General features: G+C 53.3%; 1 protein-coding gene across 2 annotated transcripts; it reads left to right on the forward strand.

The window, feature by feature from the left end:
- Positions 1-803: 803 nt before the first annotated feature.
- TPRN (taperin) lies at positions 804-20,654 on the forward strand. Of its 2 annotated transcripts, none has more exons than XM_054646474.2 (4): positions 804-3,088; positions 16,711-16,888; positions 17,107-17,234; positions 18,067-20,654. In XM_054646474.2, exons 1-4 carry the CDS (start codon positions 866-868, stop codon positions 18,127-18,129), a joined length of 2,592 nt encoding a protein of 863 aa, XP_054502449.2. In that variant the 5' UTR covers positions 804-865; the 3' UTR covers positions 18,130-20,654. The 2 variants fall into 2 exon arrangements, with proteins under 2 accessions (XP_054502449.2, XP_077045041.1); XM_077188926.1 differs by having other exon boundaries at positions 17,110-17,234.
- Positions 20,655-21,828: the final 1,174 nt, after the last annotated feature.

Raw genomic sequence — 21,828 nt, forward strand, 5'->3', positions numbered from 1 at the left:
TAACAGGCGCTGACTGGAAATAACGCCGCGGCGCCACTTTAGTGTCCAACAAGTGGCTGCCAATGAATCACTAATCACAGAATAGCTGGGGTTGGACGGCACCTCTGGAGATCGTCCTGTCCAGCCCCCTGCCAAGACAGGGTCACCCGGAGCAGGTGACACAGGAACGCTTCCAGGTGGGTTTGGGATGTCTCCAGAGAGGGAAGACTCCACGACCTCCCTGAGCAGCAAAGAGCAAAATGGGAAAATTGCTCTCCCGCTCTGCTGCCATGTGCCATGGAAAACTCACTTGTGTCCATCAGAGCTCTCCCTAAAACACTCTGACGGTCCGGGTATCACAGACACTGCTCCAGAGTCGGGGGCTGGTTCCCTGTTCCTGCACAGGCACCTGCTCCGCCTGCGACGGCGGCCGACATCCCAAGGGTGACCCCGAAAGGCGTTTATGGACCCTGCCTTCGGCTGGCAGCAGACGGACCAGTCCGGGATGGGGGAATGGGCACATATGGCTGTTTTGTGTGTTTTGGGGTTCTGTGTCCGTCACTATGGCTCGTGTCCCGGGCCGGGGGTCTCCTCTGTGAGGGGAGGGCGATGGGGCGGCGGGGCCCGGCCGGTTCCCAGCCGGGGGATGCGGCACCACCTCAGGTCACATCGCCATGCCCGGACCGCGCCGCTGTCCGGCGGCCCCGGAGCCCTGGTCCCGGGCAGCGGGGGCGGAGCGCTGACCCCGGCCCGGAGCGGGGCGGCCCCGGCGCACCTCCGGCCCCGCCCCGGCCCCGCGGGGCCGGCCCTGCCCGGCCCGGGGGCGGTGCCGCGGGGCCGCCCCGGTGCGGCGGGGCCCGGCCCGCAGAGCCCCAGCGCCGCCGCCATGAGCAGCGCGGAGCCGCCGCTCGGCGCCGGGCCGCGGGCAGCGCCCGCCTGGCAGCGGGAGATCCTGGAGCGCAAGCGGGCCAAGCTGGCCGGGGCGGGCGGCGAGCCCGAGCCCCCGGCCGGGGAGCGGCTGGTGGTGGCGGAGAGCCTGGGCCCGCTCCGCGAGAACCCCTTCATGCGGCTGGAGAGCGAGCGGCGCCGGCTGCGGCAGGGGCGGCCCGGGCCCGGCGGCGCGGCGCGGCCGCTGCAGCAGCTGCTGGAGCTGTACAGCGCCGTGCCCGGCATCCGCACCATCCGCGCCGACAACATCCTCATCATCGAGTCCCGCGCCGACCCCGCCGCCTGCTTCGCCGCGGGGGATGCGCCGCCCGCCCGCCGCCGGGACCCGGCCGGCGCCGACCCGCTGCGGGAGCTGCTGGCCCGGCGCGGCGCCGCGCTCGCCGAGATCCGCGCCGACCAGGTCGTCATCTACGAGACGGCCGAGCCGCCGGAGCCGCCCGAGGCGGCCGAGCCGGGCACCGTCAGCCGCCTCCTGGAGAAGTTCGGGCAGCGGCCGCGGGGCCGCCGTCGCCGCGTTGGGGACGCGCTGTCCGGGACCGGCGCGGCCGCGGCTCCTCCGCAGGTGGGACCGGGCGCTGCCCGGGCCGCGCCGCCCGCTCCGCCCGCGGGACCCGGCTCCCCCCGCGCCCCCGCGCCCCTCCAGAAGGGGCCCGGCTTCCCCCGGGCTCCGGCGCCAAAGGCGGGACCGGCATCTCCGCCCGCGGTCCCGGCCACCCCTCCGCCGCTCCCGGCTCCCCCCCGCGCTGCCACCCCTCCAGCGGTGCCGGTGGCCCCCCAACCCACAGTCCTGCCGCCGGCTTCCCCCCGGGCTGTCACCCCCCCGCCCACGGCCCCTCCACGGGTTGTCACTCCTCCGCCCACGGTTTCCCCGCGGGCTGTCACCCCCCAACCCACGACACCCCCGCGGGCTGTCACCCCCCAACCCACGACACCCCCGCGGGCTGTCACCCCCCAACCCACGGCACCCCCGCGGGCTGTCACCCCCCAGCCCGCACCACCGCCCCGGGTTGTCACCCCACAGCCCGTGTCCCCCCAGCCCACGCCGGCTCCCCCCCGGGCTTTCACCCCCGAGCCCGCAGCCCCCCAGCCCGCCCCGGCTGCCCCCCGGGCTGCAGCCCCTCAGGCGGTCCCAGGTACCCCCAAGGCTGCGGCCCCTCAGGCCAACTGCTTCCTCCACAAGATCAGCTCCAACTCCTTCACGGTCACGCCCCGGGGGCAGCCCCCCAGCGTCCGCGTCCCCGAGCCCGGCGCTGTCCCCGCCGGCCGCCCCGCAACGCCCAAGGGGCCACCAGTGCCATCCACCAGCCCTTCCCATGCCAGAGCCAACGCCAGGAGGCCAAAGCCGGAGGAGGCCGAGGTGGCCGTGTCGCCCCTGCCCAGTGCCAGTCCGGCCCCCAGTGCCACCGGCGCCGTTCGGCCGCTCTCCGCCTCAGCCCCCCGGGCCGGGGGCTCCTTCGAAATCCTCCCGGCCCCCAAACCCGACCTGGCGGCCATCCCAGCCCACGACCTGCAGGCACAGGCTCTGGCCAAGCTGCGCCTGAATTCGCGCAATTCCTTCGTCTTCGTGCCCCGCCGGGAGGGCAGCCCGGCTCGGCCGCCGGCGCAGATTGCCAGGCCAGGGCCACCGCCCTCGGAGGAGAAGGCACCCCCGGAGCCCCCGAGGGCTCCCGCCCCCGAGCAGGAAGAGCCCATCACTTCCCCAGCGGCGCCTCTGGATCCTCTGGTACCTGTGACTTACATCGATGACATTGTGGAGACGGACAGTGGGGCTGGCCCGGCTGCGAGGACGGGGAGCTTGGTGGATCAGCCCGGAGGAGCTGGCCCCGACCTGGAGATGGAGTTTTCCTCTGTGCCCCTCTACAGACCGCACTCTGCCCCCCAGCAGAGGGGAGGCAGCACCTTCACTGTCGTGCCCAAAAGGAAGCCCGTGGCCCCGGGGCTGCAGGCTGTCCCCGATGCCAGCGGAAGGCCGCAGCGGGAGGAAGAGGAGGAGGAGGAGGAGAGCAAAGGAAGAGGCAAAGCCGTAGAGAACGCTGATGGGCCTCAAGTGGGGATATCCCATAAAAAGCGCTACCCCACGGTGAACGAGATTGAAGTGATCGGAGGGTACCTGTCCCTGGAGAGGTCCTGCATGAGCAAGACGGGCTCACGCCGCAAGAAGGTAACCGGGCACCTCTGTGCTCAGCAGCCAGGCTGCGAGTGCTGGGGCTGCTTTGGGTTTGGCTGCTCCTGAGGCACTGCTGGGAACAGGGCAGTGTGTTTGCCCCGTGTGGGAGCCAGAGGCTGCCCGCAGAGCTGCCTGAAACAGGGGGTAAAACGGACTGGAAAACAGGAGAGGGAAGGTGGAACTCCACCACACTGATGCGAAGGACATTTCAGAATGGTGAGGAAGGAACCAGAGATTAATATTGCTCATGGTATCCAATATTAGGAGAGTTTGCAACTCTGCAAGTCCAGTTTCTTGTTTGCTTTTACTGTCTCCTGGAACTTTAAAGGGAGCCTGAGGACCAGAGCTGGGAGACGGGACTTGGTGTATTAAACAGAATTTGCCCTCAGGGAGGGGGCACTGGGGACTGTCCCACAAAGCAGCTGAGGGTGGGATATGCCCTGTGACAGCTGCAGGGCCTCTCCCACCCCAGCCCTTCTTGGAGATAGGATAAGGGAAAGTAAAGTATTTCAGGAATTTAGGAAATCAGGGGGAGCTGCATGGTTGGAGCAGCTGTGGGCTTGCCCTCCCACTGTGCTCGCTGTGTCTGAGGGGTTGGACATGTTGAGCTGCCCGTGGTCCCCCAGGCAGTGTGGCATTGGTCTTCCCCAAATTAGTGATCTATTGATAGAGGCTCAAGAATTAGGTCTCGATTAGGCAGAAAGAGATCAGCAAGAACTTAACTCCCATTGATAGGATTATACCACCTGCTCCTTCTGCATGTGCAGCTACAGCTCTGAAGATCCAGGAGATGCTGATTGCTCCAAATGCCTTTGGAGTGAGCGAATGCCAGATTTTCTCATGGCTTGGGGAGTAACATAGATCCTTGTGAGCCCTAAATTGAAAATTAATTTTAGTAGGGCTTGCTGAAATGCATCTGGACGTGACAAGAGGAGTGGGGAGAGTTGTTGGGCTCTGAAAGCAGCACACTGAGGTGGCACATCCCGACTTAGGGCTGTGATGTGACATGTTTTTCCATAGTAGGAATTGTTGTTGGACGTTTCCGTTACCCAAATCCAAATAGATAACTGAGGGACTGGATGCACATGGGTGCCTGAGGCACTGAGCATGATAATTTGAGGCAATCCTTTGAGCAGGATGCATCTCATTTGAAGGGACGCGCCGCGGGGAATGCTGCTTCCCTGGCTTAACGCTGTGGAATTCCTCCCTAAGCACATGCAGCCTGTGGTAATTTGATGGTGACTAATGCAGGGAGCAGGTCTGGAGCACCTTGAGAGACAGAACAAGCAAATGAGCAGGGGTGTTGATTCTTGCTCAGTGCTCCTGAAGTTTTTCCTTGTTTTCCTACAGGGAAGTGCTTGGTCAGACTGGAGTTGTTCTGCTGCCTAAACACCTGCTGGCTTGCACTCATTGCAGCTGTTTTGGCTCTGTTCAGGTTCAGTTTGAGGTGTTAATTTGATTTACACCAAATCAGGTTTGTGGTCTAAAGGGTGAAAATATTAATGCAGCATGTTACAGTTCTGAGTGCTCTTAGGATAGAGCAGAGGACACAGAGAGAATCTTGTGGGAGGCTCATACTTGAGTAAGCCCTACTTCTGATGGAGCTGAGGAGCTGATTTTTCTGAGCAGGGGATGCTGTTGAGGCACAAGGAACAAAGGCTCAAGTAAAAACAGTTAAATGGTGCCCAGTGGAAGGTATCCTTAACAAAAAGGAGGGAGGGAGGGAGATGAGCACAAGTCCAGTGCAGTGACTGAATTGTTTTTTGGTTGGTCAAACCCAGAGAAGTTGTGGCATGTCCAGCCTTGGAGCTGTCTGAAACTTGCTAGGGAAAAGCTTTAAACAACTGGCAAGTCAGTCTTGCTTAAGGCAGGAGTTTGGGCTAGAGACCTCCCGAGGACCTTTCCCAGCCTAAAATATCATGTGATATTGGTTAACTACTGTTCTGTGTGTCAGTGGTGGATTTGTGTGACATTGGGCAGGTCATGGAGCTTCTCTGCCCCTGTTCTTATCAGCTTAACAGCATTAGCTGCCCTGCTGTGCTGCTGAGGTGCCAAATACTGCAAGGTGCACACAGAGCTGTGCTCTAAGAACTGTATGTGGGGTCGTCCTGCAGGAGAACTTGTGTAAACATTTGGTTTCTGAGAGGAGAGAGATTAAAAGGCAAAGGAGAAACTGCCTGTTATATTTGCAGAACTCAGGAAGCTGCAGCCAATATGGATCCTTTGAAAAATAAGATGGAGCTGAAGGAAAGTAGTCAAGACACAAGTTTCTGGGTGAAGTTAAATGTGGTATGGGAGAAACACCCATTTTTCTTTCAGCTCCTTCCTGCTCAGTCAAGCACAGAGTATGACTTTGGAGCCAGGGTCTAGAAGATGCTGATGGGGGACAAATGGAAAGATTTCTGTTTACTCTTGACCTAGAGGATGTTTGTGGCTGTACTCTGGGTAATAAGGCTGAGTGTTGATGCCTGAAAAGGAAGGAGCTCGTATTAAGATGCATTCCTTGGTTTCTTCCCAAGAGATCACTCTGTGTCTCCAAGGCAACCAGCCAAAAACAAGAGTTCTGTTTTGTAGCTGTGTCGGGGTTTTCAGAAACTTGATTTTGGCCTGAATTGGGCAGAAACAGACTGTTCTTGTGAGCAGGGAGCTGCAGTTGTTTGTTAAAACCAATCCCCTTTCTTTTTTGGGGTGTCAAAACCTGAAGCTGGTTTTAGTGAGCAGCTCCTGTGTCTTTTGGGGTGAACAAGCCCTTCTTGTGCCAAGCATCTTCGTTTCCAAACCTTGCTTTGAAAAGATCTTTAATTATGCTCCATACTCAAGAAAGCAGTCCTTAGTGAAACTTTAAGAACTTGGAAAAGTTTAGCTGTTTGCTGATGCCCAGCAGGAATCTGGGAGATAAACAGCAGGTCAGCAGAGTCTGGAAATGCTCTAGATCAATGGCTGGCTGTGCAGTCAGGGGTAATGGTTTATTAGGAAGGAGGGTGTCAGCCCTGCCAGTTGCACCCCACAGTTCTCTGAGATGCAAATGGTGTTTTTCTTCAAATGTAGAAATTCAGCCTCCCTTTTCCATCCCCATGTGTGGCCTCTGATTGCCTGTGGCAGCAGTGGCAGCCAAGTGGAGCTGCTGTGGTCTGAGTCCCCTGATCCACATCCTCCGTGGCTTTTTGGGAGGGTGGCTGGGACAGGCTGGGTTCCAGCACTGCCCTGCACAGAGGGAGCTCCAGCCCCTGCTCCTGGCTGCTGGCAGTGGCTGTGGCACTTGTGACTTTGCTGTGGCCTGGGGGATGCTGCTGCTCCAAGGCCTTTCAGGATAAACAACTCGATTGCTCCTTGCAGACCTTCAGATATGTGAAGCAGCTGTTACTTTGGGGGTTGGAGCTGGAGCTTGGTGAGGGAGAGGAAGATGATGCATTGGAAATAAGCAATCTGTTCCCAGCTCTGTTGTGGGGCTGCTGTGGGGGGACAGGGACTGTGAAGGTCAGTGTGGGGCTGTGTGGGATGGGACACATCAGGGTCTGCAGGTGGAGGGCAGAGCCTCAGCCCTGCTCACCCTGGGGGATGGATGAGCTGGAGCTGCTGTGCTCCTGCAGGGCTTCAGGTGCCCTTCAGGGCTGTTCATCTGCTCTGGGGCTGTTTTGAGATCTCTCAGGCAGTACCACCAGCAGTTCAGATAAAGCACTGTGTGGGACTCAGTCTGAGAAGTGTGTTTGCAGCTCCAAAGGGATGTGCCAGAAGCTGCTGGGCAGCTGCTGGAGGAGCTGGCTGAGCTCTCAGAGAGGACAGGATGCATGTGCAGGGGTGGAAGGAGACCTACTGACCTTTATTCTAAACTGAGAGTGGGGCAGAGGATGCAGCACAGTGTTGGTGACCTCTGCTCAGGGCTTCTCTTTGTACTCTGTTATTGCAGAGAAGTAAAGGCATGTCAGCAGTGCCAGGAGGAAGGGAAGGCTTTGCTGCAGGATGTGGATCTTTGGGATCTCAGAGGATAAAATCTTGCTCATCTGGGCTGACAAGAGTCAGTGGTGGTTTGGTTACCTGCCAGAATAACGTCCAATACAGTTGTTGGTGAGATAGAAATCTGGGTTTTTGCAGCACATGTGGTTGGTGTGTGAGAGCTGGGCAAGGACAGAGCACTGCAGGGCCAGCTGGGCTCCCACAAGCAGTCACTGGCTTTGGGATTCAGGCTCTCCTCTGGCTGGAGGCTGGACTCTGCCCTGGCCCTGCTCCTTCGCTGTGTCACTCCTGCAGTGCATCCTGAGTGTTTTCCTCTCCAGGATCCGGTACCTCCTGCAGATCCTGCAGGGAAGGTGAATGAGTTCTGGCCAGGCCAGCCAAAGTCCTGTGAATAACAGGACCTGAGAGGCAGCAGACATCAGGTTGTTGATGGATTTAATGTTTAGTGCTTGTCACAGCTGGCAGTTTGCCGTGTGCTGGCAGGCGAGTCGCAGCCCAGTGTGAGCAGGGATTACGGGAACAAGGCTGCTGGGATCCAAACAGTTGGAGTCTAAAGCTGAATTGTCTTCAAAGATGTTCAGCTGAACTTCAAAAAGTTCCATCTTACACAAACTTTAGTGTGGTCCATGTCCTAATCTTTTGAGCTGCGTAAAGCCTGAATGTGGCTTCCAAATTCCCACGTAAAAGTCTGTTAAAAGATTAGTTTAAATACCCCTCAGTTTTGATGATGGGCAGCAGCTTTGTTGGTCTAACCTGCTGAACTTCCTGCTCTGTAGTTTTCCATCTGTTCAGTTCTGCTGGAGATGGTTTCCTGTGAGTGCCAGGTGTAGGTTTGGGATGTTGGCAGGGATCAACATTTCCAGCTGCTGCCCAGACCTGTTTGGAGCAAGTTTGCACAGAGTGGAGTCTAAATGCTGGTGGCTGCCTGAAGTTGGTTTTTTTTTGCAATGTATAACACAAGTAAATTAACCATAACACAAGTAAATTAATTTAGTAGTAGAAGAAGAAATCTCTCTGCAAGAACTCCTTTGATGATGTCATCCCTGTGTTTTGGAGGGGTCAGGGCAGAGATTTGTGTTCTTTAGCTCTTGGAGAACTGCGTGTTCCTGTTCTATTTTCTGTCTCAGGCTGTGCTCTGCTGGGGCAGATTCATCTGCCACCTTTAAGGAGGGGCCATGGCAGTATCTGACATGGATGCATTGCATTTTTAGGAGATGAGGTCAGCAGTGATAAGTCATGCTCAGGAAATAAGTGTCTTGGATGATGAAGTGCGGCCCCTCCCCGCTGGAGATGATCTCCATTAGCTGTCAGATGGCAGCAGCCTCTTTCACCCAGACAGAAAAAGCCATTTTCCTGCCCTTTGCTAATTCCACTCATTATTTTTTCTGTGATGTTGATGGCTGAAGCCTGGAAATCAGAATTTGCTGCAGTTACAGCTTTTAAACCACTTCACAAGCTGCCCCCGAGGCTGTCTGTGGGGCAGTGGGTGGTTTTTTGTTTCCCCAGTACATGCCAGCACCTTGAAGTGCTGAGACTTTGTTGTATGAAACCCTGGCAGTCTGAGTCAGATTTATCTCTCATCTCATCTCTGTAGTGGGAAACTTTCTGTGACTTAGGCTCTGCATGGCCTCACCACTCCCATGCTTCTTCTCATGCTGCAGTGACAGTCTGAGTCCAAATTCCCCTGGTTCTCTTGCCCCCATGTCCTGCCTGCTGCTGTCAGCACTGCAGGAATGGACAGAAGGGCTAAAATAGAAACTCTGACGCAAATCAGAGCCAAGTCTGGCTTTGAAGCTGGTTAGGACATGCCCAGGGCTCAGCGTGCCCCAAAGCTCAGGAGGAGATTTGAAGTACTTTGTGCTCTGAACTCTAATCACAAGGATTACAGTTAACGTTTTCTTAATCAGTTTGCTTAATCTGTGGACCAGATTGGAGATGGTTTATAAATTCCCTCCATCTCAAGGTTTCAGTTTGTTCCAGGTTTGGGTTTTCCTTTCCACTCTGGTTTTTCCAGTATGTGGTCATGGTGTTCTGAGAAGAGCAGAAGAAGGACACTGGGGTGGCTGGGGCAGGAGTCCTGCCCCAGGTCTGTGCTATGTGTGGGGAACAGTAAGGAAAATTAAAATATTTCGTTTTTGGGTGCAGTGGCAGGACAGGAAATCTGGGTAAGAGCTGCTGCAGCAGCATTTCCTTCACCTCAGGGGTTGTGCTCACACCCCTCCAAGTGAAACCCGAATTTAAAACCTATTTACAACCCAGGCTGTTCCAGTGACTGCAGCAGTCCGTGGGGCTGGGAGGATATCCCTGTTTGCCAGTTTGTGTAGGAAGAGTCACATGGAGTGTCTGTGTCACACAGGGTGACTTCACAAACATCCTGGGAAAATCTGGGCTGGAGGAACTCGGCGCTGATGTTTTCTGAGAAGTGCCCTTTGGATGATCTTGGGAACCTGGCAGGATGGAGCTGCAGCTTTGTGGGCATTAGAATGTAGGAAATATCTCAGACAAAACACTTGTGTGTGTGTGTGTGTGTAGGGAAATTGTGTCACTTGCAGCTGCTGAAAATGCAGCTCTGAGGGCACATCCCTGAGGCTCCTGGTGAACCTGCTGCACTTGCTTCTCATCAAGGAAGTTCCTTTTGCATGTTAAAAGAAAGAGCAAGGGCAAGAGAGACATGAACTCTGTTGTGCAGGTGGTACTGTTCACATCATGGGAGCCTTTGGTCCTGAATGAGCTCCTTGACAGGGTGGGAAGTAATTCTGCTCCCAGCCTCTCTCTGTTTCCCATGGACTGATGCTCCATGGCTCCCATTCCAGCACCAAACCCAGGTATTTTTCTGAGCTGCTCTGGGCAGTCTGGGTTGCACAGAAATGTTTGTGGGTAGCAGCTTCATCACTGCACCTCGTTGTAGCTACAAATGGGCTGCTCAGAGCTCCTGTGAAATCCTGTGCTGTTGGGGAGCTCTGTGTGGCTTTTATAAGGACACCAAGTCTTGACACTAATTGTACCTTTCTTATCCTGTTCCCTTTGTGCATTCAGATGAGATTTGTTTTGTACAAGCAGGGAGATTTGTCCGGTTCTTAGGGGCCAAGTAAGTAATTTCTGAATTGCCTGTTAAGCTGTGGAAGGCTCTGGCTCCTCTGCCTGCAGATGTGAGCAGGAATAAAGGGCTCCCAGCGTGAATGGGAGCTCTGTGCCCTGGCACACTGGGGCTCCAGCTGTGCTTGTGTGGGCACTGCAATCTCCCCTTGTCCTGCACAGTGAAGGGAAGAGTTAACCAAGCCACCTGCCCCACATGCTCTGGGGGCTGTCCCTACCCTGTCACCTCTCATCAGGAATTTGAAACTTGCCCGTGTCTTGCACAAGGAGTTTAATATTTCGAATCTCCATGCATTGCTCCTGTCTGCCATGTGCTTCAGCATATTGATTACACAGAGCTGGCTTTGTGGGTTGCCTTGTAAATGGAGACTTTCTTGTTTTGCCTTGTGGCTTGGGAGCTGGGATGTGATCCTGAAGGAAATGTCTCCTTTGCCAGCCACACAGGGCTTCCCTGACTGCTCCTGCTGTAAATCTTTAGTGCTGTTAGCTCTACTCAGTAACTCACTGAGGTGCAGCTAATGGCTGGGCAAAAGTCAGTGTTACTCTCAGGAAACACTTCTTGGAAAAACAGGATCAAGTGATTCTGTGGTGTCATAGTTCCAGTTCCCCAAAACTCTTCTTCTTGTACAGAAAAGTACATTTCTGAACTGCCATCTGCAGTTTTCTGGGCACACTTAGAGTGCTTCAGCCATAGCAGTACAGGGTTAATCCGATATAAGAACCAAGCCTTGGGCCCCCTCTTTTCTAGGGATACTTGTCAGGGGAAAACCCTTTCTTTCTGTGTCAGGGAAAGGCTTTAGAGGCACAAAAGCTCCTTATCTTCTGAATGATAGCAAATGCCTTGGTGATGTGCTGGTGATGCTGCAGTCCCCAGGGTACTGTTTCAGGCTGCCCACATAGTCTGTGCCTGGAGTTATTCAACAATTTGGGCTGACACATGACTGTGTTTTCAGGACAAGCACAGACACACAGACAAGCTCATTGCTAACTCCAAAAAATTGGCTCATTTTCCCCAAAAGCTTTTATCTAAAAGTTTCTTTTCATGGGAGATGTCTAGATCATTGACTGCAGGCTGCTGTGAAAAAACTGAAGGTCTCTGCAGAGGTTTGGAGTTTATGAGCTGCTTTTCTGTCTCCTTTTACTGAATCTGCTGCTCTGTGGGACTGGTGAGATGGGAAGAGCAGGTTAAACCCTTTGGGGACCTTTGTCCACTATAAATCTGTGCTTCTACCCTGTTTCCAGTCTCACAAGCAGTTATTTGTCTGTGCAGAGACCTTCCCTCTCAGTCTGGCAGCTGGGAGGTTGTTCTGTGTCAGAGCCTCCTCTTTGTACGGGTCCTGAGCCTGCACCCACCAACCCCATGGGTTTGGGGCTGGAGCAGCTTTCCTGCCCTGCTCAGGGGCTCTCTGCAGCCCTCCCTGGGATGCTCTGTGTGCACAGCCTTGCTGACACTCCCAGCTGGATGCAGTTTCAGGTATCAGGTGATGTCTTGTGCCTCCTTGACCCAATCTTTAACCAACCAGTGCAGCAGCAAATGTTCCTCGATGTGAGGTGGCACAGGAGCACAAGGTTCTTCAGAACAGTCATTTTGTCTGTGCTTGATCTCTCAGAGATGTCAATCCCTGCTTTGTGTTCATGCTGGATCATCCACCTGTCCTGCAGATACCAGGCAAACCCTCCTGTGCTGCTGAGAGGAGGCAACTTCCTTGTGGGGGAAGAGGAGGGACAGACACTGATCTTGTGACACAGAGACACAGACATCTCTTGTCTGTGGTGACAGGGACAGGAGCCAGGGCACGGCTGGGGCTGGGCCAGGGCAGCTCAGGCTGGAGCTCAGGGCAAGGTTCTTCCCCCAGAGGGTGCTGGCACTGCCCAGGCTCCCCAGGGAATGGGCACGGCCCCGAGGCTGCCAGAGCTCCAGGAGCCTTTGGGCAGCGCTGCCAGGGATGCCCAGGCTGGGGTTGCTGGGACAGGGGCTGGGCAGGGACAGGGGCTGGCCTGGGGGATCCTTGGGGTCCCTCCCAGCTCAGGAGATTCTGTGATCCTGTAGTAGACCAGGTGTGAAAAGCTGCTTTAATTCACACCCAGCACCACCCAGCAGCCCCTGCATGTCCTGGGGAGTCAGTGCAGTCCCTGGATTTGTCACCTGGGAATTATTGAGGCCAGAGGATGATTAGAAGAGAATCAGTAGTGAGGAGAGCAGCTCTTGATCCCTGGTGCTGCCCTTTGGGTCTGGTGAGGCTCTTGCTGGGTTGGGATGTGCTGGAGGTGCTGTGGGATGGCACAGGGCAGGGGTGGAGCCCAGCTTGTCCTTCACCACTCACCATCCCATCCTGCTCCTCAAGGACAGAGCAGGGATGGCAACTCCAGCAGGAGCCCCAGCTTTGGGAGATGGGAACCACTCACATGGAGGGGAGAGAGGCTCAGTCCTTCTCAGCCCTCCTGTTCTGGGCTGGTGTGAAGGGGAGCAAATGCTGACTCAGACTCTCCCTGCTGGAATAGAATTATAGGATGATTTTATTCATTTAATGTCTAGAACAATTACTTTTTCCTGACTGTTACAAGGCAAGGATTTGGATTGTCAAAGAGGTTTCAGTTTAAAAAGTGTAAACACCTTACTTTGACTCATCAGCCAAGCAGCAAATGTAATAATGGGTGGTGAAGGGAAAAGCCACAGTGAGGAGATTCCTTCTGGAGCTGAGGATGCAGATTAAGCCCTGGAGACTTCCTGAGAGGTCCCTGGTGTGTGAGAAGCCATTGGGTCTTGGCTCTGTCATTAACACTGCCTTGCAGACTTTCTCCTCTCCCTTTTGGAGGTGAGGTGGCTGCTGACTGTCATTGCTCATGTTGTAGGTTGGGTTCTATAAATTGGTTCTTTTTGTTTTTAATAAACCTCTGTATTTGGGGGCTCTTTGGTGGCTGGTCTGGGTGCAGCCTGTCCTGACAGCCTGACACAGGGTTGACTTCCCTTTTCTAAATGAGATCTGCATGACTACTCAGATTTATGCTTTGTTGGGCAGTGTTTGCCCTGGCTTTTCTTTCCTGGATATTACTCATTACTAGTTCAAATCCTAGCAAATAAATAAATGATTTTTGCTATGGCAACAAGAACCTATTGATTGAACAGCACAGTATTTCCTGAAAAGCCTGATTTACTCTTTCCAGTGTGTCTGATTGCTGAGCAGAGTATTTATATATATATATATATATATATGGGTTTGGGTTGGACCCTGAGTTTGTGACACAGCTGTGGGTGAAGCCTCCACCTGAGCAAAAAGTGACAAATCCCTGCAAACATCCACAGCTGAAGGGTGCAAAATTCTTGCTTGCCACAACTGGCAGCTGCTGCTGGGGCAGAAGCAGGGGAAGCAGTGCTGAGACAGGCTGAGCAGAGGCCTCTGGCTGGGCTCCAGTGAGCTTGGCTCTGCTGGGACACGCTTTTCTTCTAAAGAAACGTCCCCTGTTGCCTTTTGTGTTCCCATAAAAGTCCCTGTGGTCTGGCAAGGCACTGCTGGCTGTGCAAACCTGTTGTCTGTGCCATGACTGGGCTTTTGGTTTTCCTTTCTGGCTGGTTCCTGGGGCTGGAGCTGCCTGTGTTCCTTGCACACAACCCTCAGCTGTGCTCTGTAGCCACTCAGAGCATTTCTCTGCCCCTGTGTCCCCTGGTTTTGCCTGAATGCTTCACTCTCCCTGTTCTGTTGGGTCAAGCAGAGCTGCTTTGTGCTTCCCTGAAAGCCTTTTGTGCTTAGAGAGGGGAGCCCAGGAGCTGCCACAGCAGGGTTTGGGGTTTGGGCTCTCTCCCCATGGGCAGGGCTGAGTGCCCCAGGGTCCATCAGTGCCAGTGCCAGGCTGTGCCTCGTGTTTGCTCTGCCTGGGTGTGCCCAGGGCGTCATTGCAGCACCCTGGGGCTCTGCCTGGTGCAGGCTCTGGGAGCAGGGGCTGGCATCTGCCACAGGGCAGCTCAGCGTGCTCTGGGGGAGCTTGTGCCACACACACCTCCCTGTGTGAGCCTTGCAGGTGATCTTGGCCCCAGCTGTGCCCTGGGGCTGGCTGGTTGCTCTTGTTGTGTCAGGGGCTCCAGCATTGCCTCCTGCTTGAACTGGCTGTGGAGAGTGGGAGCTGTTGGGTGTGGGGTGTTGGTGTTGTGCCTGGGCTCTGTGTGGGATGTGGGTGTCTCCAGGCAGTTTCTGCTCCCTTCTGCTCTCTGGTTTTGCTCCCTGCTGAGGCTGTTTTCTCCTCCAGCACTGCATGCACCTTTGGTCCAAACTGGACTCAAAGCCATTTTTCTTAGAGATTTCCTCCTGATAGCAGAAACCATTTAGTTCCATCTCCCAAGCTTAAATTCTAAACCCCAGGGCATCTCTCTCCTGTCTGCTTTGTTTTCCATGTTTAGCCAAGTACTTCTTGCCCCTCAGTGCCATTGGCAGCAGTGATAAGTGGCCTCTGTGCAGTTTCTGGGGTAGCTCCTGGGCTTCCAGGAGCCCTGGGCACCTCCACCCCGGTGGCCTTTGTCCCTGGCAGCATGGCTCATCCCCACAGGACAGACACCACATTGTGAGCAGTGTGAGCAGCCTGGCTCGGATCAGGGAGCATCTAGGTCAGCAGCAGGGATGGGAAATTCAGGGAGCAGCAACTGGGATCCTCTCAGCTTCAGCACCATTTCATTCCAGTCCCTTTTCTCTGAAATAGAACCACTCTTCTGCTCTGTGCAGGGAATGGGGAAAGGCAGCTGGTTCCCTCCATGCAGTTTCCATGCTGCCTTCTCCTGGGAGCAGGGGAAGGGCCCAGCCTGTGTCCCAGGTCCATCCTGCCCTGGGGCAGGGTAGCTCCAGCTGTGCTTTGCAGTGTGGAGGGGCTGCAGCTGCTCCCTCTGGTACCCAGATTCAAGCAAAGCTGCCCTTGCTGCTTTGCTGAAAAGCAGCAGTGAAATGCTCCCTGTCCTGCTCTGATCCCTCCAGAGCTCCAGGGCTCCTGTGCACGGGCAGCACAGGTGGCACTGTGACCTGCTGGCAGCTCTGGCCCTTGGGGACATCCAGGTGTGACTTTGGCAGCCCCTGAAAATGCCACTCCAGTGCTCCTACCACTGCTGTGACAGGGAATGGCTGCACCAGGGCACTATTGGTGCCTGGGGCCAGGTGCCACTTCCCAGCCTTGGGGATTTTCTGTGAGAGAACCATGGGGTAAATGTGCTGCACTCACCCCTGGCCTGTCATTACACAGCATCTGGGGAGATCAGAACCATTGGGCTCCTGTCACCTGTCACAAGTTGCCACGTCCTTTCCATTCTGTTCATAACCCTATTAGCTGAATTTTAATTGTATTTAGAAGTAAAGGGATCACAACACCCTTTTAGACAGCTGCTCCTGAACCTTGATCTGTGTTGGCTAAATACTTCCCTACTTTTGGCATGAACTTATTCCTGGCAGGCTTAGCCTCCTTATTTGTCTGATGTGTGCTGGCATCAGCAGTTCTGTGCTCCTTGGTGGTTATTTTCTGGAGTACTTACAAAGAGCTGCTATGCTTTTTCTCCACCTTCACTTTTGCTGGTGTGAAGGTTTTGCCAGTGAATCTCCTGTGCAGCTGTTGAGGTGACCTGTCAGCAGATCCCTGGAGCACAGGGGTAGGTAATGACTGGGACAGGCAGGGCTGCAGGGAACAAACCCCTCCCTCAGCTTTCCTTTTCAGCTTGGACGAGCACATTTGCACAGGGAGGAGGGAGCCAGGCAGTCCCTATTTCCAGCCGAAATGCCTTCCTTCATTCCTGGTTTATTTAAGCAGCATCCTAATGATGATTAAAGTCCTGTAGCCAATCCCAAAGTTTCTTCCTCAGTTATTCACGGCTGGTGAACTTCTCTTAGGGCAAAGGTTGCTCTTGATTCCATTTTTAGTGTTTTTGCTCTCCAGTTTTCTTCATGGCCATAAAATTCCAGTTAGCCCTTGATGAACTCGTGTGTTTGCGTCACTTTCATTTCTCGGTCTCCCAGTTACGGTGGAAAGGTCATTAGTGACAATACTGGATAAAACTGGTTTCAAACCAGAACCTTTAAGGCCTCCCCCTTGCCCAGTACTTTCCCTGTCTGCTGCCACCTGTTACCATCTCTTCTTTAGCTGCTTCCTTCTTCTCACTTCTGGTTTTAAGCCCTGTTTAATGTAGCTTAAATAGCTCTTTGCCAGAATGTTCTCCTAAGACTGGAGTCCTGCTCATGGATATTCCTGTTTCCTGGAGCTTGGATACACAAAGGAGTTGCCAGGAATTAGCAATGTCACCTTTCCAACATGTGGGTGCTTTTCTGCTTGTCTCTCCTGTGAGAGACATGATGGCAGCTCCTGCTGGGTGTCAGTGTGAGGTGCTGGCAGGGGGAACAAAGAGCTGCTCCAGACCCCTTGGCTCTGCCTTTGGGGTTTCCCTCAGCATGGCAAGAGATCCACCAAGGCACCTGGGGAGGGATTGGGGGGTCTGCAGTGGCTGCTTTAAACCAGGGGCAGCCCTGGCCAGTGCCAGAGCCAGCGCGGGGATCAGTCAGTTCTTGTGCTTCTCCCTGATAATTCTCCTTTGCTGCTGTCAGATGAAGATCTCTTTCAACGAGACGAGTTTGCAGACGATGTTTGAGTACCCCTCAGAGAGCTCCCTGGCAGAAGAGGATGAGGAGGAGGAAGGACACGCTTCTGAAACGGAGGAAAAATCTCGTACCTTTTATATTCCACGCCCAAACAGCACTTTGCATCCCAGTACACCTAACTCAGGTGAGTGAGGCACTGTGGGGTGGGCACCGTGGGGTTTCTGTGGTGTCTGACACTGCCCACGTTTCCCACAGCCCCTTAAGGGGCTCCACATAGTGGAAATGCTAGTGGAGGTGAACAGGGAGCTGCAGATGGGCAGCTTCCAGGCTGTCCCTGCTGGGATCTTGTCCCACTTCTTTTTGGGGTGGTGAGGAATATTTACCTCATCTTTGTCCTTGCAGCAGATTTATCCAGCTACACCCCAAAGCACTCCGTGAAGTTCAGCGAGTGGCAGGAGCAGAAGTATGAGGGTCCTGCTGCAGAGGGATCCCTCCCAAAGGATGCTGATTCCCAGGGGAACCAAGTCATGGTGAGGCTATAAATAACCAATTCTTGTCCTCCCCTGTGGGGTGGGGGTTGTTCCAGGCAGTGAATGGGACAGGATGTGCCTTTCCCTGCACACCTGTGTTTGTGTTCCTGCCCGGGGAGCTGTGTCACTGCTCCCAAAGGGACCATCACACTGTCCCACTGCCCCTCCCTGGCTGTGTGAAGGAGACTCGAGGCAGCTGGCACACTCTGCTCAGCACAGGACAGACATGGATCTGTTGGAACTAGTCCAGAGGAGACCATGGAGATGCTCCAAGGGCTGGAGCCTCTCTGCTCTGCAGCCAGGCTGGGAGAGCTGGGGGTGCCCACCTGGAGAAGAGGAGGTTCCAGGGAGAGCTCAGAGCCCCTTCCATTGCCTAAAGAGGGCTTATAAAAACCAGAGATTTTTTTTCTTCCTTTTTTTTATTTTTTTTTTTTTATTACATGGGCAGGTGATAGGATGAGGGGGAATGGTTTTAAACCAAGAGATTTAGATTCGATATTGGGAAGAAATCGTTCCCTGTGATGATGGTTAAGCCTTGGCTCAGAGTGGCTGTCCCTGGATCCCTGGAAGTGCCTAGGGCCAGGTTGAACAGGGCTTGGAGTGACCTGGGATAGTGGAAGGTGTCCCTGCCTGCAGGAGGTTGGAACAAGGTGGGTTTTAAGACCCCTTCCAACCCAAACCATTGCAGGAATTCTGACACTCCAGGGCACGTTTGGAGGGGGGCACTGACCACACACACCCAGTTAGCCCGGGCAGGGTGCCAAGGCACCATGCAGGGCTGAGGGGGCTCCTCTGGCCCGGTCTGAGCCGCTGTCCTGTGCTGTGTCCCCAGCTCACCCCGGCGGAGAAGGGCGGACTCTCGGATTTCAGCAGCGAGCCCGCGCTCTATTTCTGAGGCTGCTCCGCGGTGCTGCAGCAGCGCTGCCGGGCAGGAGAGGCAGCGCAGCCCGCACGGCCACCGCGGCTCTCCCGGACCCTGCTGCCAAGGGTGGATGGACCACGTGCTCTCGGGCATCTCCGGAGAATATTTGCACTGGATTTTGGGACCGAATTACTGCTTTCAAGGCGTATGATTTATTCTGCCTGTGGCCTTGCATGTTCCTTGTTCAAGATCAGCTGCCGGTTAGGCAAGTGTGGGAAGGGCATCTGTAATCCCGGGATGGATGTGGATTTTTCTCAGTGCTTGTCCGAGTCCAGGCACTGTGCAGGGTCTGGACAGCTTCTGCAACCCTTCTCCCCAGTGGAGGATGGCTCTGGAGTGGAGCACTGGGCAGTTGGGTGGGTTCACAGCGTGGCTGTGATTTGACACATTGGGTGTCAGTTTGGAAAACCATTGAAGGTTCATGGTTTGTCCTTGGCATGTTTCCAGCCCTGGTTTCACAGAAACATCATGGAATTCATGCGCCAGTTACAAGCTTGTGGAATTCACTGAACACCCTGAGGGAGGGATGGGAAGAGCAATGAATGCCTTTAGCTTTAGATGTTATTTTTGCACCAATTAGTAGTGAAATGTCCAGACTGCCTCCAGCCTCTTGAAGATTCCCAAACATTGGCCATAGCTTTGGTCTGTCCTTCCCAACTCTGGCATTCAGTCTCTGGGAGTTGCTGGTTGTGCTCCAGTTTGCCAGCTCCTCTTGTTGCTTTGTTCCAAATCTGATTGATCTCTCTTGGTTGCTTCCTTTAAGCCACACTTGCTCTGCTCTTCTAGTCAAAGCACAGGAGGGAAGTTTCACTCCATTCTTCTGCAGAACTTGAACAAGGAATGTGGATTATTTTTTGTTTTTTTCTAGGATTTTTATAGTTCTATTATAATTGTTTAATGCAGCCAATATGCAAAGGAATCTGCTAGAATCTTCCATTCAAGTTTTCTACTACTGTAAACTCAGGGTCAAAATTGCACTCTGGAACAGATGGAGCAGTGCTGCTAATGTGATTTGTACTTTGGGATTAAAAGAGATGTGGTGAGAACAGATCCGGCCTCTTTGGGCTTTATGGAATGAGTGGGGTGTGACCCAAAGGAACAGGCTGCTATCTTTGATTAAATTTGATGGTTACTGGTTTGTCTATTATAGATTGTGAATGTTTGCTCAAGTGACACTGCTCTGTGAACTGAAAATGCTCTGCATACCTTGCACTTGGTTTGGTGTCTGTTGGAGCAGCAAGGGAAGGTTGTTCTACTGGAAAACACAGCATTAAATGTTAGTACATCCCTACTTGTAGCTGTTCCCTTCTGCCCTGGGTGCCTAAATACTTTTGGAAAGATAATGAAGAAAAAAAAAAAGAGCTACTCAGTAGTTTTAGATGTTGGCTGGGGGGCCACAAAGAAACATTTTTCACCTCCTTGTCTGTTCCAAGCTAATTTGAGATCTGCAGCCTGTGTGACTTGCCAGGAGCAGGATGTGTGTGCAGTGCATCTGCCTGGGACATGACACAAGGACCATGGAGTTCCATGAGTTGAGGCTTCTCACGTTAATAAAATTATTCAGGATAAGGTGCTGAGACTGGTGTAGAATGAGGGAAGATGTGAGACTGCTGGTGACTGCCAGATTTAAGGGGTGAGTTTTCAGCACAGCTTTTCTAGCAAAAAAGGTCCCAATGAGCATCTCCCCCTGTGGAAAAGCCCAGGTGAGTTTAAGGCAGCTCTGTTTGTTGCAAAACTGCAGCAGGTAAAGCAAAGCTGCTTTCAACTCAAGTTAGGAGGGACAAGGGGTCTGAACTAGCCCAGGCTTGGATCTCCTATGGATCCATGAGGAATGCTAAAGCATGCAAAAGCCAACACTGTCCTGCAGCTCAAACACTGCTCTGGTTGTGTGTGAGTTAACCCTGGGGGCAGCACAGCCTGGGGCTGTGGGGGTGCTGCTGACTCTGCTCCTTCTCCTGGTGATCCTGCTCCACCTTGGGGCTGTGATTCTGCACTCCTCTGCACTTCCCAGCTTCCTCTCTAATCCCTGCCCAGCTACTGCAGCTGCCTCCAGGCAGAGCAGGGTGAGGGCAGTCCTGGGGGCAGGAGCATCAGCTGCTGGGTCACCTCCTGGGATGTGCCCCAGCATGGCTGGGCTCAAAATGAAGGGTGTTTTTGTGTAAATGCCTACCCTGCTCTGTAGCGTTGGAGGATCTGCTTTAGTGGGTCTCTAACTAATACCAAAGCACATCTGGAAGGTAAATTCACTTCTGCAAGACAAAGGCTTTTATTAAGTGTGGCATCCTTGGACCACAAAGCAGCTCTCTCTGGCCAACAGGACATTCCAGGCTGAAGAAGTTTAGGAACGCTTTTGTCGACGTATTCGTTGTCCTAATGAAGTGTTTTGTGGATCAATGATTTTACCAAGATCCCTCATTTCCTTCTTCAGGACATCTAGCAATGTCTGAGAATTGTCCAGTATCTGGGAAAGAAATAAAAATAGCTTATTTTTACATAAACTGTTTCTCTTATGAATTCCCTCCCAATTCAGTGATCTACCTTGCAGCAAGAGGGGCTATGAGCCCTTCAGCCTCTAATTCCTGGTGATTTATCATCCTGTCTGTGTGGGAATATCTGTGGGCAAATTTCTCTGGTTTGTGTTCATATTCTGAATATGAAAGACCTTAAGCAATTTATCTGCCTTGGAGCACGAGGCAGAGAACTTCCTGAAGCAGACTGGGGGTTTTGGTTGGTTGGTTGGTTGGTTGGGTTTTTTAAAGGGAGACTTGGTACCTGAGCTTTTTGGGTCAGTATTAAATTTTAGGTCAGTATTAAATTAAATTAAATTTAGGTCAGTTTCAACTCTTTTCCACTATTAAAACTGCACATTTTGGGTTTCTGGCTTCAAGACTAACTCAAATCAATAATGACCTTATGTCAGACTAGATCTGTTATTAATTTTCTCCTATTTTTAGCTCACTAATCTAACATCCCTACTTCCTGTGTTCTAAGCAACAACATGTTTAGGAGCCCTTGCTGCCTGTCCACCTCACCAGTTAAAAACTTTAACACAGTGGACAGTTGGAACCAAATGTGATGGTTCTAGTCCCAAAATTTAATAATTTATGTTCCTGTGAATTTGTGGAAATCACCAAGTGATCAGAGAGGAGCTGAGGGAGTGCCCCACGGGATGAGGTGCTGGAGGAAGGTGAAATCCTGTGGGTGCTGGCAGAAGGCAAGGAGTGACAAACAGGAAAGGAACTCTGTTACTTTCTGTCTGTAGGACACCAGCATCTCCTCCTCACCACCTCCTTCCACCTCCTGTGGGTGTCAGTTCATTTCAATAAACAGGAATTCATCTGTAGGCTGGGGGTGTGACTTGGATCTCAGGTAAGCTTTCTTTTTAAAGGGGCTGTTTGTGTACCTTACAACATAGTTTTTAAGCTTTTAAATTTTTATGTGAGTTTCCCCTTTCACTTCAAACCATCAGGTCTTGAAGGAGGTCGAGGAAACATCTCCAGCTTCATCTGAAAAGTGATTGCCAGGGGAAAGCACTGACTTTGGGAGAGGAAGAGGAGCTGACACAGTAGTTGGTCACATTCAAAATGCAAATGGAAGGAGAATTTAGGCTGCAGCTAATAGGGGAAAGGTGTTTCTGACACAAACTCTGCCTGGTCACCATGAGAAGGAAGA

This window comes from Agelaius phoeniceus, chromosome 21 (assembly GCF_051311805.1).
Source record: "Agelaius phoeniceus isolate bAgePho1 chromosome 21, bAgePho1.hap1, whole genome shotgun sequence".
Taxonomy (NCBI): domain Eukaryota; kingdom Metazoa; phylum Chordata; class Aves; order Passeriformes; family Icteridae; genus Agelaius; species Agelaius phoeniceus.